At 39.4% G+C, this 15,634-nt stretch overlaps 1 protein-coding gene across 2 annotated transcripts; it reads left to right on the forward strand.

The window, feature by feature from the left end:
* LOC144519695 (G-protein coupled receptor 20-like) lies at positions 1–15,390 on the forward strand. Of its 2 annotated transcripts, none has more exons than XM_078253029.1 (7): positions 1–552; positions 11,372–11,651; positions 11,781–12,047; positions 12,153–12,397; positions 12,624–12,708; positions 13,594–13,719; positions 13,908–15,390. In XM_078253029.1, the coding sequence occupies exons 1-7, from the start codon at positions 446–448 to the stop codon at positions 14,091–14,093; spliced, it is 1,296 nt and encodes a 431-aa protein (XP_078109155.1). In that variant the 5' UTR covers positions 1–445; the 3' UTR covers positions 14,094–15,390. The 2 variants fall into 2 exon arrangements, with proteins under 2 accessions (XP_078109155.1, XP_078109156.1); XM_078253030.1 differs by lacking the exon at positions 1–552 and adding an exon at positions 7,167–7,698 and having other exon boundaries at positions 13,908–15,389.
* The last annotated feature ends 244 nt before the right edge of the window (positions 15,391–15,634 follow it).

Consider the following 15,634-nt stretch of genomic DNA (forward strand, 5'->3'; position numbering starts at 1 on the left):
CACACACCCTCTCCAACACACGGCCTTTGCTCAGACAGCGAACGTCATTGTGGAGCAAAAGATCCTTGTGTTCAGCTGACATTTCCTCGAGTAATGCTCTAAAAAAAAGGCAATGCTGCAGACTAGAGCTTTCACGGACAAAGTTAACTAGTCGAGTCACAGTATCCATGGTCTTTCATTTTTTCCCCAACACAGTTTTGCGCACAAAACTGACTTGTGAATAATGGAGTGAAATGCCAGGAGTGCTGGGTTAACGGCAGAAAGCCTGCTTACCTGGCTTACCCTGGCGGTGTCCCACCATCGACGGAGCCCCGTCGGTAACAACAGAGACAATTTTACTCACATCTAAGCCATTCCTTTCAAAAGAACTGTGTCAGCTCGTTGAATATTATTTTCCCGGTTGTGCGCCCGGGTAGAGAAATCAAACACAGCAGCTCCTCCCGGAATGTCTTCCCATCAAAAAATCTTGCGAACACAGACAGCTGTTCCATGTCGGTTCGGTCACAAGACGAGTCTACTGCCAGTGAAAATGCTTCGGTTTTCCTCAAATCTGTGAGTAGACTGGAAAAACACTCTTCTGCTAAAACTTCGACTCTTCTGGTTGCCGTGTTAGCCGACAGCGGCACTTGCTTCAACAGCTCAACAATTTTTTTTTAATTTGTTCCTCTTGGTTTAAAACTTCAGCAGCTATGTCGATTGCACATTGTTTAATTAACTCGGCATCGGCGAATGGCTTCTTAGCTCTTGCAAGCTTCCAAGAAACGTGTAATGAGGCAGCTGTTGCGCTCTCTTGTGCCGATGTTGTTTTACACAGTTAAAACCGAGTGCTTGTATGATGTTAACAAGCTTGCAATTTTTTGTTTGCGCTGGTCAGATTTTTCTGGGTAGTTTGCATTAAAACTGGCAGCATGAATAGAGTTAAATGTCGCTTCAGATTGTCCGATTTGATTACAGCTACAGTCTGCATGCATATTAAGCATGTGGGCTTAGCACTGTTGTGGTCCGGTAAAAAAAACAAAAAAACAATACCTCTCAGTCCAGTCAGTTTTGAACTGACGGTTCTCCTGGTCTACCTTGTGTATCTTGGCGAATGCCATGTTGGTTTGACCGCATTTAATATTTTTTTGTGAGGAAGTGGTCAGTCCTTTTGATGAAAGAGGGCTAGCTGGCGAGCGGCTGTGGCTTGTGTGTGTGTGTGTGTGTGTGTGACACTACACTAGCTAGTCGAGTGGAGACGAGTACGCAAAGCGCGCGAAGCACGTCTTACGTATGCACGCGGTAAAGGCCACAGGTCAAGTGGAAGATGTGGGATAATTTCAAAATAAAGCAGAGCGAGAGATATTAAATTCATGTTTATTATAACAAGTGAATGTCAATGCTGTCAGTGTGGGCCAGACATTTGGCTCTTGCGGGCCGGATCTAGCCCGCGGGCCGCTAATTGGGATTGGCTGGGCGATACCTTCACAGCTGGCGAAGTCAAGCTAACAAACGAGCTAACACACTAGCAGGCAATCGGTTGGCTACCAAGATAAAAATATATATAATTACGCTGTACACACATACAAATAAAGATCAGTATATGCATCATAAAGGCCCTCTGATAAAATATAGACAGTTGACAATTCAAAAGAGGTAGCTATTTAATCAACTTACCTCAGAATGATGTCTGACGCCGTGAATGGATTGTTTGGAACTACGCGAGACTCCATACCCCGGAAGTAGGCGGCAAAAAGCGTACAACGGAGTCCAATGGGAGTGTCGCCACTCTGTCTCTCTCTCTCTCACTCTGGATCTAATTATAGGGACATGTTGCAAACCCAGTCCAGGCTCCTAACATTTTTTTTTCCCCCTTTCTTTGTGATCTTTTATTCTGCTCTGTAAAGCGACTTTGAGTACCTAGAAAAGCCCTATATAAATTTAATTTATTATTATTATTATTATTTACTTACTGCACTGGTTTCTAAAACACTTGTTTAATCTTTGTGCCATTACTGTAACTACTATTATTAAATACAAGAACCTCTTGCTGGAGGCTCTGAATGAAACCACGGCTCAATACCTTCAGACAGTGATTCAGCTCTACAAATCTTTACTGATGTTTTTTATTCAGTTTGCCTCTTAACCGGTTTGACACTACCAGATCTTGACTCTTCTCACTGCTCCATTAAAAATGGCGGAATGTATGTCCCTTGTGCTCCAGTCAATCCAACACAGCCACTCCCATCCTGAAACAATGTTTGAATACACTTTTTCTTTGATAAAATACCTCACTTCACCCTCATCCCAAATCGTGACTCATATTTAATCTCCTTTTCGCCCCTTATTTATTTTACAAGCGTTTATCCTGGAATCACATTAATACTGTCAGTTTTGACGTGTACATTTACAGTACACAAGTCACTTTTAAGTCTCATTCTCTCGCAGCCACAGACATTGAGCACATCACAATTTAAATGGCTTACAGTTTTTTTTTCCCCCAATTGTTTAAGCATTATTTTGAAAACAGGGACCGTTTCTTCAGAACACTACACACAATTAGCACAACCACACACCCAATTAGCAGAACACCTCAGACACTTTGCAAAATGCTATACAAAAATTCATAAACATTTTGTTACCATATGAAACACACATTTCATATGACTTAGTTCAGTTTGAACCAGTTACACACTGCTGTTGCTAACCTAAAACACTTAACAATTCTACTTCTCAGTAATTAGAGTACTGTAAATTAAGTATACAGAGAAAGTGCAATTACACAAAAAGTTCACCAAACACTACGCAAGACCAATGCTGCAGACTAAGGAAAATATAATGTATTTCTCTCCATATACCCAAATCAGTCAACACGTCAACATGGAGAAACACAACAAAACATTTCCCAGTTTTCATGCTGCTACAGTACCGTGCATAACACTGTTAGCTCAGCAAACAAACATAAAATACTGTATCCAGTACAGGCTACAATTACAGTAAAAAACAACAACCAACAAAAAGATCTGAAAAGAACTGAAAATACAGTACAGAAAATACTTAACTTACCTGCTGCATTGTTATAGTGCTTAAACCTGATTGGTGTGTCTACAATTAAGCAATCATGTGTTTGCACACCTGATGGCTGTGTTTCACAGATTGGCTCACAGGTGTGGTCATTTGACAGTCAGTGCTTTGGAATTGCAAGGAAGTGACATCATGACATACTTCTGTGTCTAATGTATACAAGTGTGTTTAGTGTTTTGCAAATCACTGTGTGTATTGTTTTGCAAAAAGTGTGAGGCTGACATTGTGCTTATAATGGTGCACATCTGGCCCAATGTTTATCTCCTCAAGGTTTTGATAATTGTGTAATACTTTTGATTTCAGTGTCGTGTGTGTGTGTGTGTGTGTGTGTGTGTGTGTGTGTGTGTGTGTGTGTGTGTGTGTGTGTGTGCACGCGTGTGTGTGTGTAGATTTGTCATCCAGAAATGTAAAGACAGGATTGTGAACCTGTATTCTGTCAGCTTGACAGTGAATTAAACAGCAAGTCTGAGGCATATCACAAAGTTTCTGTAGGGGTGTGTACTTGCTCTTCTGTAGTGTGACATTTGGTTAAACAATCGTCAGTGGGGATTATAGTGTAGATGCGACAGGAGACGTGGCTTTGCAGGATACAGGATACAATGTAGAGAATCAGCTCACATAAAAACATACTACCTTGTTTTCTCCATCAGTCTAATTTATTCTTTATTCCAAGAATTAAGATGAATTAATTCCAAAAAAGGACAATGTTTCAGCAAAGGACTCACTGGAAACAAGCATCTAAACCGTTAATTGTCAAGGTTTAGGAAATTCTGACCACCTGTGCGATACTGAGGTGAAAGATTTAATGGCCAAATCCCTAGACTGCATCACACTGTAAAAATCATAAGTCATTTTCCTCAGGGGTCATTAAAGTCTCACTCTGATGAACATAAAGTGGTGGGTGGTGGACAAGCAATGTGATTGTCTGCTTGCATCTCAACAAGAGGGATATGTGCAGTTATTTGTACTAGCAATCAATTCCTCACATCTGTCCTTGTAACCGCCACCAGTGCCAAAAAGTAAGCTTTCGCTTCAGGATAGCTCTAATCCTGTATTCATCCCCCTCTCATTCCTGACAAATAAACCATGAGAGAGAGAGGACAAGGGGGAGTAAAAAGTACAGAAACCTCGTTATCTCTCATCTATCATCAATATTCAGACGGTTCCTGACATAAACAATGCTTTCCAGTTCCCCTGGTTGGACTGAGTCACACGTGTATGCACCTCCCTCTCCAACTGCACACACAAACATATGCCATATAATGATCCATCTGTAATTCCAACACCTATACATCCATACAGACATACTGTCCTCACTCTGTCTGTGTTTCACACCTCCCCTTCTCTCTCTCTTCTTTCCTTTCTGTCCCCATCCTGCACTTTCTCTTTGTGCTCGTCTCCAGTAACAGGTTGATCCATGGCTCTTCTCCTGACATCCGTTATTCCGGATCTTTCCGAGGAACGCTGACAAACTGTGAGAGATGATGATCCTCTAGACAGGAAACCAGGAGACACACACCTGTCTCATTCTGCTAGATGGATGGAGCGTGGGTCCAGGGACACGTTATAAAGAGACAGACTGAGCCTTACATTTAAATACAGCTTTTGGACTGGTGTTTGTGTCTTTAGATGTATATAGTTAGGTGATACACAAAACAATTATACAATACTGTATGTCCTAAATAGCAGTTGAAAGGAGACACACCTGAGTTTTACCCTGATGTTTTTTTGCTTAATTAGCACATTCACTATACAGTAATTTATTCTTCGTATTTGACAAAGTACCACACAATACAAACATTTTCTGGTATAAATGGGGCAATCCGCTTTCTGTGTTATTTCTTCTGTCAAATCGTTTACCTCCTAAGATAACATCCACAATGCAAATTACCTGAACCTTCACACAGCATTTACCGTAATTTTTTTAATCCTGATCTTACATTCAGTCTCAGTCTCTGATTTCCCCTGATACAGTTCAGTCAGGGAAGGTTTAACCATCTTGCGAGAAGTGATTACCCCCATTAAGGTGATATTGTCTGTCTCTGTTTTTTTCATGATTAGTAGTGTCAGGATGAAAAGAACATCAAATCAACTTGTGAAGCCTGATTTGTTTTGTAGTTTGAGCTCATCAAAATAAGATGAAAAGGTCTGTTCAGGTTCAAGATTTTGTGTTTTGAGTTTATTTTTAAGATATCACTATGAATCATGACAGGGCCCTGGTGTTGTATCACAAACCTTTCTTTTTTTAAACCTTTTTTAATAATAATGTTAGTAGAAGCATGATGTATACAGGTGTACAGATACACGTCTTTTTGTGAGTAATGTTTTTATTTATTTATTTTTTTTAAATCTAGCACAAATCAGAGGGTCTTTGTCTTCCAGTTCAATCCCATATTTCACTCATTCCTATTCACATTTATCATGAAATATAGATTGGGGTTGATACATAATATATTATTTTATATCACAAAACGAAGAGATTCATGTATGCACAACAGACAGTTTTTACAAATGAATTGAAGACTTCTTTTCTACATCTACTTTTAGAACTCTAAAAGTAAATGAAAAAAAGAAGAACTCTAAAAGTAGATGTAGAAAAGAAGTATTCAATTCATTTGTAAAAACTGTCTGTTGTGCATACATGAATCTCTTCCTTTTGTGATACAAAATAATATATTACGTGTCAACCCCGATCTGTATTTCATCAGAAATGTGAATAGGAATGAGTGACATACGGGATTGAACTCGAAGACAAAGACAGAAAACCCTCTGATTTGTGCTAGATTTAAAAAATAAAAAAATAAAAACATTACTCACAAAAAGACGTGTATCTGTACACCTGTATACATCATGCTTCTACTAACATTACCATTAAAAAAGGTTTAAAAAAAAGAAAGGTTTGTGATACAACACCAGGGCCCTGTCATGATTCATAGTGATATCTTAAAAATAAACTCAAAACATAAAATCTTAAACCTGAACAGACCTTTTCATCTTATTTTGATGAGCTCGAACTACAAAACAAATCAGGCTTCACAAGTTGATTTGATGTTCTTTTCATCCTGACACTTGTTTTTACAAAGCATGAAAAAAACAGAGACAGACAATATCACCTTAATGGGGGTAATCACTTGTTTTCGTTTTTCTCGCTACTGACAGCACTCCAAATTTCCAAACAACAGAGCTACGTGTGGAAATCCACCAGAATTCTCTTAAGGCTAAATATTATTTTCAAATTATGGTGTTACAAAAACATCAGTTTTCACAGTCAAGTTTTGGCTCAATGGTGTTTTAAGCCCCCATCGTTGACTTCAAGGCAGCGCTGCAACCGTCGACTTCAAGGCACCTAACTCTAACCTTAACCCTAACCCTAACCCTAACCCTTGCCTAACCCTAGTGCCTTCCGTGCAGCACTGCCTGGAAGACAACGTTGGGGGCTTAAAACACCAAGCACCCAAGTTTTGGGGGTTTATTCTGGTGGTGATGGGTTTTTCAAAATGGGTGTAATTCAATTTCCTGAATATATCATTGCATATATAATTGTTTAACATTAGAATAAGGTTAACAATATTTTCTTTACTTGTTTGTCTGGACCTGAAACATGTTTCTAGCCACCTGCTATACAATGTTTTAGACCATTTTTAACTCTCACGTCTCTTGAAATGCAATGTACTGCACATTCAGTACTATTTCACAATGGTTACATACCATAACTCCAGTTTCATTCTTTATTTTATTGTAAGGGGACATGCAGATGTCACCCATCATTTGTGTTTTATAGTAGTCCTTTTAGTCTAAGCTTTATATATAACAACATTTTATGTTTTGGAAAAGGACTTTATGGACTGACACAGTATATCACATATTTAATATATGAATTGTACTTGAAACATTGTGTGCCTGAGGATATCTTGTGTGTGTAGATTTGTGCATGCGGGCTCTAACATTGGTGTGTGTGCATACTGTAAATGGGCATGCATGTGCGTGTCCCGGCAGAATGTAAACACATGCTAAGACTTCCTGTCTGAAGACCAAACTGAGGGAAGATTTAGAGCAAAAGGGAGGGAAGTAGAAAGAGATTCATTGAAGGGAGAGAGAGAGAGAGAGAGAGAGAGAGAGAGAGAGAGAGAGCACTGAAAATGATGCCAACAGGGAGAGAAAAGGAAAGAGAGAAAAAGAAGAAAGACACATTGAAAGGGGTGAGACGTACAACGGTAGAAGAAAGATCTGAGGATGTTTGAGAACTCAATGCACTGAGTAACAGCAGACAGGCTGACAAAGTGACAGAAATGACAGGGATGCACACATCTGAAGGAGTGTGTTGATTACTACAGCCAACTGGCATGATTAGAGAATCTAAAAGGAAAAAAACAGCTGACACACTGACAACGGAAATTATATTGTAACTGAAATGCTGAACCTGCTCCAGACAGAAAAGCGACTGACGTACGTGGATGTTCAGAGATGATACAAGGGTAGAAAGGTCACTGAGAGTTGAAGCATCCCTACTTGGAAAAGATGCAGCTTCAGCTGGTCGGACACTGACGGGCATGAGGACAGCTTCACCAGATACACATTTGACTTGTCCCAGAGTTAGTCTACTGCTTTGACTGGTTAGTCTCTCCTTTTTTTCTAGAGGTGAGTTGTCTTCAGCAGTAGATCTACTGTGTCTACATACAGTTTATTGTTTGCAAAAGAGAGGAAAAGGAATTCAGTTATGTCTCATTGAGGAAACCAGGCTAATCTCAACATGCAAGTACAATTGTAATGACAATATTACATGATAAGACCCTGTCACAACTAAATTCAGTGTACGGAATATTAGGTGCATATAATTGTCGATGACGTGAATCAATCAATCAATCAGCATTAGACTGCCACTGCACACAATGACCGACAGACAGTTCAGGCAATTTAAGCTGGCGTTCCTGGAAATATATGGACATTAGTGATAAGAAATTACTATTATTATTACTATTATCAAACTTTTTATTTGCCAAATCAGTATTAAAAACTGACTTGTTGCTTGATTTGAAGGCCTGTGGAGGCTACAATAAATAAGCCTATCAGAACATATCAATTGTGTTTCATTGATCCACTACTTACTTTTCATCATAGTGATGATAGGTACAATCATAGATCAAATTTGACAGTTGTCTTGTCCTACACTGTGCCACAGCAAAAATAATAAAGCTATATGTGCATCAATAAGAGAATTGAAACAGATATTTAAAAGTAACGCAAAAGTTGTTTTCCCTAGTAACTAACTATTACTTTTACATGCAGTAATTGTAATTCAATTCCTTTTGGAAAAAAAAGTAACCAGTAACTGTAACCAATTACTAATTTCCATTACCTTACACAACAACACAACACAACAACACTTGCAGTAAAAGCCCACAGGGGCATTTCCTTGTAAGTACAAGTGTAACAATCACTAAAATTAGAGTTACAGCGGCACCCAAAATGCTCCGTTTGCCTTGAGGGGCTTTCTGTGAAGCTATAATTTGATGCAGGACAGCGTGAGATCTGTATTCCACTATCCCATCCTGCCCTCTCTTTCTGTGTATTTCTCTCTTTCGCACACACACACACACACACACACACACACACACACACACACACAAATGGGACTCCCACGCTACTGGAATTTATTTGGACAGTGTTATTTGTGATCTGCCTCCAGGCCCTCTGCTCTCCTCTCAGTATCACTTTACAGTCATTACATCACCACAGTCTTTGATGTCGGAAAAGGAAGAACAACAATAAGATTGCAGCAGTGATGCATCATCTGTGTAGACGTAAATCAGAGGCCCGTCACAGACTTGTATTTCAGTATTTCATCTATTTTCAATTAGTACCTCTGACGACAGTTTAGCCATCCCAAAAGTTGGTATTAGCATTTTATTTGATATCTGCATTTTGGTTTTATAATGTTTATCATGTATCATTTTGCTGGCTATTGTTTGGGCCAAACAATAGATGATCAACTTAACACTTTACATACCGATGCACAACATTTGCAGCAGAGCACTCTTCTGACCACACGCAAGCAACCACACTGGGTGATTTAGCTTTGGATATTTAGGTCAGGATATGTTGGCACTCAACCTTCATCTTTCCAAAGACCAGCTTTGACAACACGTCATTGCAAACCACTGGAATGTGTCATTGTAATTTGTCACAGATGAAGTAAGCGGTTTATTACACAATTTCCCCACAGCAACGCTCATAAAACTCGTTAGCAATGCTTATGATGATGAACTAGCTCCCAGTAAGTTGAACAATATCAGGAGATGTTACTGTGAAAACACCCATTTATTTCCTTGTGGTCTTAATACAGATGAATCACATTATTCATGCCTCACCCTCAGCTGAGCATGTTATTCTCATTAGCTTGAATAGACTACATTTTTCATCAGCCCGATGATTATTTTGCTCGGTGAGATTAGTTGTGAGTATACACAACACAAACCTATCCAGTCTGGGACTCCCATAAGCAATTAAACTACATTTGTCATGGCATGCCAGCCTCCAGACAATTTTGGGTTGACACTCATTGGGATGCTCCTTAGAAAATATGGTGTTTAACCTCATGTTACCTGACAGTTGTTTATGTTTAAAATGCCTGTTGATTTCTCATGAGTTTAACTCGATCAATCATCTGCTTCATAGTCCTCAACTCATAATCTACTGTCATAAAAAGCCAGTGTGCACGAGACTCCAAAAATCACCTGCCTTACCTTTTCTTTCATCTTTTTCTAATTAGAACTATCCTTCATGGACCCTAAAGGCTCTGTCCTCCTCACACATTATATTGAGATACAGTATATGTAGCACGGTCACTGACTGCCCTCTGCTGTCTATAATAGTCACGCCTGGTAGATTCAAGTTCACATTTGCATATTTTTCTCCTCACAGCTGAAAACACCATATGGAAAGGGTCGCGTAGTTAACTTGATTGTCTCATTTTATAGTCTCATAACAGCAGCATTTTTCCTGTGCGCTATATGAAAATGATCACCACACTGTGAACATGTGAAATGTAGAAGGAAAAAAAACCTGAAGATGACACGTTGCATTCTGTCCCGGTGACACCAGTTTCTTGTTCACCTTTGAAGTAATCTACATTTTAACTGTTATCTGCACTTATAATCAGCGATTGTACATATTGTAGCTTTTATTTCACCTTTATCCACTTTTATTTACGCAGTTTATTTACGATCATCAGTGAAGGTTTCATCTACTAAACTTGAAATTGTAAATATCCGGGAAAGAACTGTTATCTTGTCCACACACACACAGACACACACACACTCACGCACGCTGTTTACAGTTTACCCAAATCCACTCTGTTTATCCCAGTTACGAGAAGAATGCTCCATCTTTCTTAGAGATAAATAAACTCAAACAGGCCATACAGATCATGATTGATTCACACAGGCACAAAATGACTATTTGTACAGATCTGAGCTATTTAAAATAGGTAAAACCACGCAGGATTTTGTTTTCTGTTGTGACTGCCATGAAAAGGTCACATCTTGGCCAGAAAAGGGTAGATGTGTTTTACAAAAGGGGTCAGTTCCCTGCCAGTAAGAGTTCAAATCTATATTTTCTAATTCTTACTGTAATAAACACTGCTTGAAATAAATACACCCCTCACAGAACATTGCTGTAGGTACAAATAAACACAGTTACATTATAATTAAATTATCTAAATACGTCTAATAGTGGTGGCTTTGTCAGTGTGGCCTTGCCAACAGCAACAATGAGGTCATAGACGGGGGAGTGACTGGACACCAGGGCAAGAGAGTGAAGAGGGATATGTGTAAATGTCTGTTTATGTGAAGGGTGTTATTTAGGAATCAGCTTCATTAACCAGATACACATGGAGTAGAGTAAGACAGACTTATGATAAAAACAAAATGGCAGTTCAAATTTACACAGATTTTACAGCAAAAATAGCCTCTAGTCATATTGATGTAGTCAAAGTTATCAAAAACAATTAATTACTGTAATGGTGGTTTAAAAAAACACCTCAGAAAAGAACAACAGGTTGAACCCTAGCCCTGCGCTGTATGTTATGCCTGTTTTCATAAGGTGTACATTATTCCCACAGTCTTTTGTAAGTGTACATGTGTGTCCCTGTTGCATGCTGAGATAGCCTGCAGCATTAGGCTAAATGGATATAGAAATGATCTGATGGGCATTATAGCAACCTTCGATAAAAAATAAAACACATTTTGCACCCAGATTAAAATTTAAAGTAAATGTTTACTTTATCACAACATTGTGTGATTTTGTCTGACAGTTTCTGCGCCAACTCCGGATCATCTTCATCACCCTCACCATCATCACCTACGTGCCTCATCATAATCATCATCATCACTATTATGATGGCCTTCAACAGCACTGAGTCCTGGCTTTTAATCAATACTTCATTTCCCATCCTGCCTGTAATAGGCAGTCCAAGTAACAGAAGTGGGATTGAAGCATATCTTCAAAGACTGGCTCATTTAGACGAGGGGCTCTACAATGACTTTTACGGTCTTTGGATTGCACTGATGGTCATAAACTCTCTCATATTCTTGGTAGGCACTTTTTCAGAAGCCCTAATTGTATAAGTTAATATTGTTATATGAGTTTCAAAACTCATATTGACATATGCCAGTCTGTACAAACTGTCCAATTCTCCTCTCCTCTCCTCTCCCCTCCCACAGGTGGGCATGGTGCTCAACACAGTTGCACTTTATGTTTTCTGTTTCCGCACCAAGCAAAAGACCACCTCGGTGATCTATACTATCAACTTGGCGGTGACAGACCTCTTGGTGAATCTCTCTCTGCCGACTCGCATCTTGCTCTATTACAGTGGAGGAGCTTGTCTCACCTGCTCCTACCTGCACATCTTCAGCTACTTTGTCAACATGTACTGCAGCATCTTGTTTCTGACCTGCATATGTGTTGACCGATACCTCGCCATCGTGCAGGTAGGTCTAGCCTGTAGTTTGGTAACAGAATTGGTCTCGACATGGAAAAACTTGACACATGCTCATCCTGACTTTAAATCTACAAATTTTCTTTTGTCCCTGCAGGTTGAAGCTTCCCGTCGTTGGAGGAACTCCAGTGTGGCCAAATGTGTGTGTGTCTCTGTCTGGCTGTGTGCCATCGTGGTCACCTACTCCTTCCTTTCTACTGCTTTCCAGCACCCAGGCTGCTGCCTCTCAAAGCTCCTCTTTCTTACCATCACTGAGTTCTTTCTACCCCTCATCATCATTATGGTCTTCACTTTGCGGATTATGTGGGCACTCGCGGACCGCCGCCTGATGCAGCAGAGCAGGTTTAACCAATGTTATGTTACCAACATACATAGACACAGAAGTAAGGAAGAATGTTCTGACACGTTCAGACCGTCTTTAATTTAAAAAGGTTTTACGTATTTAAGCTTGGGATACAAGACCATACAATGGACATAAGAACGAAAGGACTGAGATAAAATGACTCACATTTGCAGCATTGAAAGCACTGCAGGCTTACAGGTGATGGTTTTACCTGTATTTCCTCAGGGAGAGGAGAAGGAGGGCTGTCCAGCTCCTGACCACGGTGCTGATCATCTTCACTGTCTGCTTCACACCCTTCCACATCAGACAGGTGAGTGAGAGACAGCTGTGACACATTGTTTTAAAATATCATCATTATGTTTTGTAGCCTTTAAACCCTTAAGCGGTCCCAAAGGCTCACAAGAATAAGAAAGAATATATTTCTGTTACACAAAATTATAATTTTTTCTCTCCCAAAAATCCTTCAAATTAAACAATCCAAGAAAGCATTCTTTGGTTGAGCTGCTCACAACTCATGTCCATAATCTGTGACAACTAGACAATGTTTTGTTTTAAAGTGCTCATATTATGCTTTTTGGCTTTTCCCCTTTCCTTTATTGTGTTATATATCTTTTTTGTGCACGTTATAGGTTTACAAAGTGAAAAAGCCCAAAGTCCACCCCAAAGGGAGTTACCATCTCCAACAGAAAACACTGTTCACAAACTGCTCCAAACAGCTCTATTGTAGTCCAGCCTTTACTTCGTGACGAACGCGCATCACTTTGTAACACGTTATAATGCTCGTCTAGCTGCTAGTGTGGGACGCCCTCATACTCTGCTTCTGACTGGGTTGTAGTCCTTACCTAGGTACTGCGCATGTGCGACTCCCAACAAAGATGGATCAGAAGTGAGATGTCTCACTCTGTAGCTAAAACAGAGAGCTCAACACACAGGGTGAAAAGAGGAGCTGCAGCAATGTGCAGTACAACAAAAATATGGTGTTTCTGAAAATTAAACCATATAAGCCTATTCTGGTACAACCTCTAAATACAATTATGAACCTGCAAATGAGTATGATATGAGCACTTTAAGGTTGGGAACTACTGTGTTATCAAGTTGAGTAAATGATAATGCAATATTGGTTGCTCCTTTTTTATACATTTTTGGTTAAATGTAACATGATTGTGTGTGATCTCATAGCTGTGTTGTGTTGCAGGTGGTGGTGTACTTCCACCCTGACATGCCTCATCATGTGATAGCCTACCACTTGACTGTCACTCTCAGCAGTTTGAATAGCTGTATGGACCCTGTCGTCTACTGCTTTGTTACGAATAATTTCCAGGTAAGACTGGAGAATTTTCCTTCCCCACTTTCCTTCATCCCATTTATCCCAACATTCCTCCTCTCTGCCACCTGTCCATCTATCCATCCATCCTTCCATCCAGCCATCATTTGTTCATCCATCGCTCATGTATTTGCTTTTTTGACTCATTGATTCACTGAATAATTTACTTCCCTTTTCTTCCTCAGGCCACCATGAGAAATATTTTTCGCCGCGCAGAGCCCGAGCAGACAAGCGGCGACATCATCAGCATGCAGCACAGCTCCAAGGCCTCAGGGCGGACGGCGAACGCCATCACTGGTAATATGATTATGATGACCAAGATCCCCACTTCACTGCAGAGAGACAATCTGGGGAAGAACCACTCAATGTAAATTCCCTTTCCCATGGGGTAAAGAGAAACTTTGAGTTACTGAGATATTACATCGCCTGGGGAAAGGTGTCTGATATTTCTGGACTCTGTAACATGCTGATCAGTGATAACAGCATCAGTGTATGATGGCACTGCTCAGGATCAACAGCCAATGCTGTCGTTAATAATAATAATAAGGACCAACCAATTTAGCTGATTTAGCAACCTAAAAACTTTTATTAACTACTTGGATTAATTCCAACATTGACAAGAGACAAATGTAGTCTGCAACTAAACATTATCATCACGCAAGAAACCTTCCCACTACTTTGGACCTCTGACTTTTGAACTGTGAGACAATCTCCCTCTCTGCTAGACCATGTTGCAGCCAAATTCAAACAATACAAATTCAAACAATACAAGAGAACATGTTACATTATTACTTGAATCATACAACTGACAAAAGTCTTATTTAAAAAACATATTTGAAGTATTCTACATCGTCCACATTTTAATCTTATATGTTTTGACCTTAAAAGTGTCCAATTGCACTGCCCTAAGTCAAATTACTTTTGAAAACTGAAAAAGTTTCCATTTTTGGTAACAGAGATCGTAACTGTTGCTAAACAAATCCTCAGGCTGAGAGGACTGCAAAAAGAACAATGATAGCTGTGACATCTGTTATGCAGAAATCTTAGAACTGGCCAGGAAATAAGTGCTGGAAGAAGAAGAAGATGACCACTCTGATACCTGCCTGGGACCATTACACCCTTTTCTTTAAAATGTGGAACATATACTGTCAAACAGACTTGGATTAACTCCTTATTGTTCTGTCTGGTTAAGTGTGAACAGGAGGGGATTTAACCAATTGGAACACAATGTAAAACAGACCACACCTGTATCTGATTACATGGAAGGATAGTGATATGTTTTTTGCCCATTACATACATGGTGACCACTTCAGAAGATCCACTGCAAGAAAATATTTGGGAATGAGAACTACTTTTGTGCAGCAGAGGGCAACATTGCAATACCTTTCAAAGACCATTACAGTAAGAGACCAAAGAAAATGTTATCACTTAAATGGAAACTGCTTGGATGACTGAAAGCAGACACAATGTGAATGTTTGGGCTGTAGACTAAATAATATTGTTTTTTATTATTGTTTGATAATATGTACTGTTAAGTAAACAATTTGATCAACAATCATCAGAACCTCTCTATGCAGGAACAAATGACATATTACGTAAATTGAAGAAATTGTAGGGGGAATAAAGGTGTGTTCAAGTGAGTCAAATATTTGGCTTTGCCTTATGTGTTGATCTAGTGCTTTGGTGTTATTTCCTTGTCTCATGTTGATGGGATCAAGTTAGTGAATGAGTCAAAAATGTAGGCTACAGTATATAACATTTTAGTTAAGCCACCTCTGGCTGGTGCTACAAATAGTTCTGCCTGGTTATTCAAATGTAAAACCAGTCTCATAAGTCTTAATTTTACATTTGAGGAATGACGTTTTGAAAATTATTAATACATTATTATATTTTATACATGATTATAATTGTT

This window comes from Sander vitreus, chromosome 6 (genome assembly GCF_031162955.1).
Source record: "Sander vitreus isolate 19-12246 chromosome 6, sanVit1, whole genome shotgun sequence".
Taxonomy (NCBI): domain Eukaryota; kingdom Metazoa; phylum Chordata; class Actinopteri; order Perciformes; family Percidae; genus Sander; species Sander vitreus.

Coding starts and splice junctions, on each gene's coding strand:
- LOC144519695 (XM_078253029.1), top strand. CDS start 446: ATGTCTTCCCATCAAAAAATCTTGCGAACACAGACAGCTGTTCCATGT. Junction 12,398..12,623: donor CGCCTGATGCAGCAGAGCAG/GTTTAACCAATG, acceptor GTATTTCCTCAG/GGAGAGGAGAAGGAGGGCTG. Junction 12,709..13,593: donor CACCCTTCCACATCAGACAG/GTGAGTGAGAGA, acceptor GTTGTGTTGCAG/GTGGTGGTGTACTTCCACCC.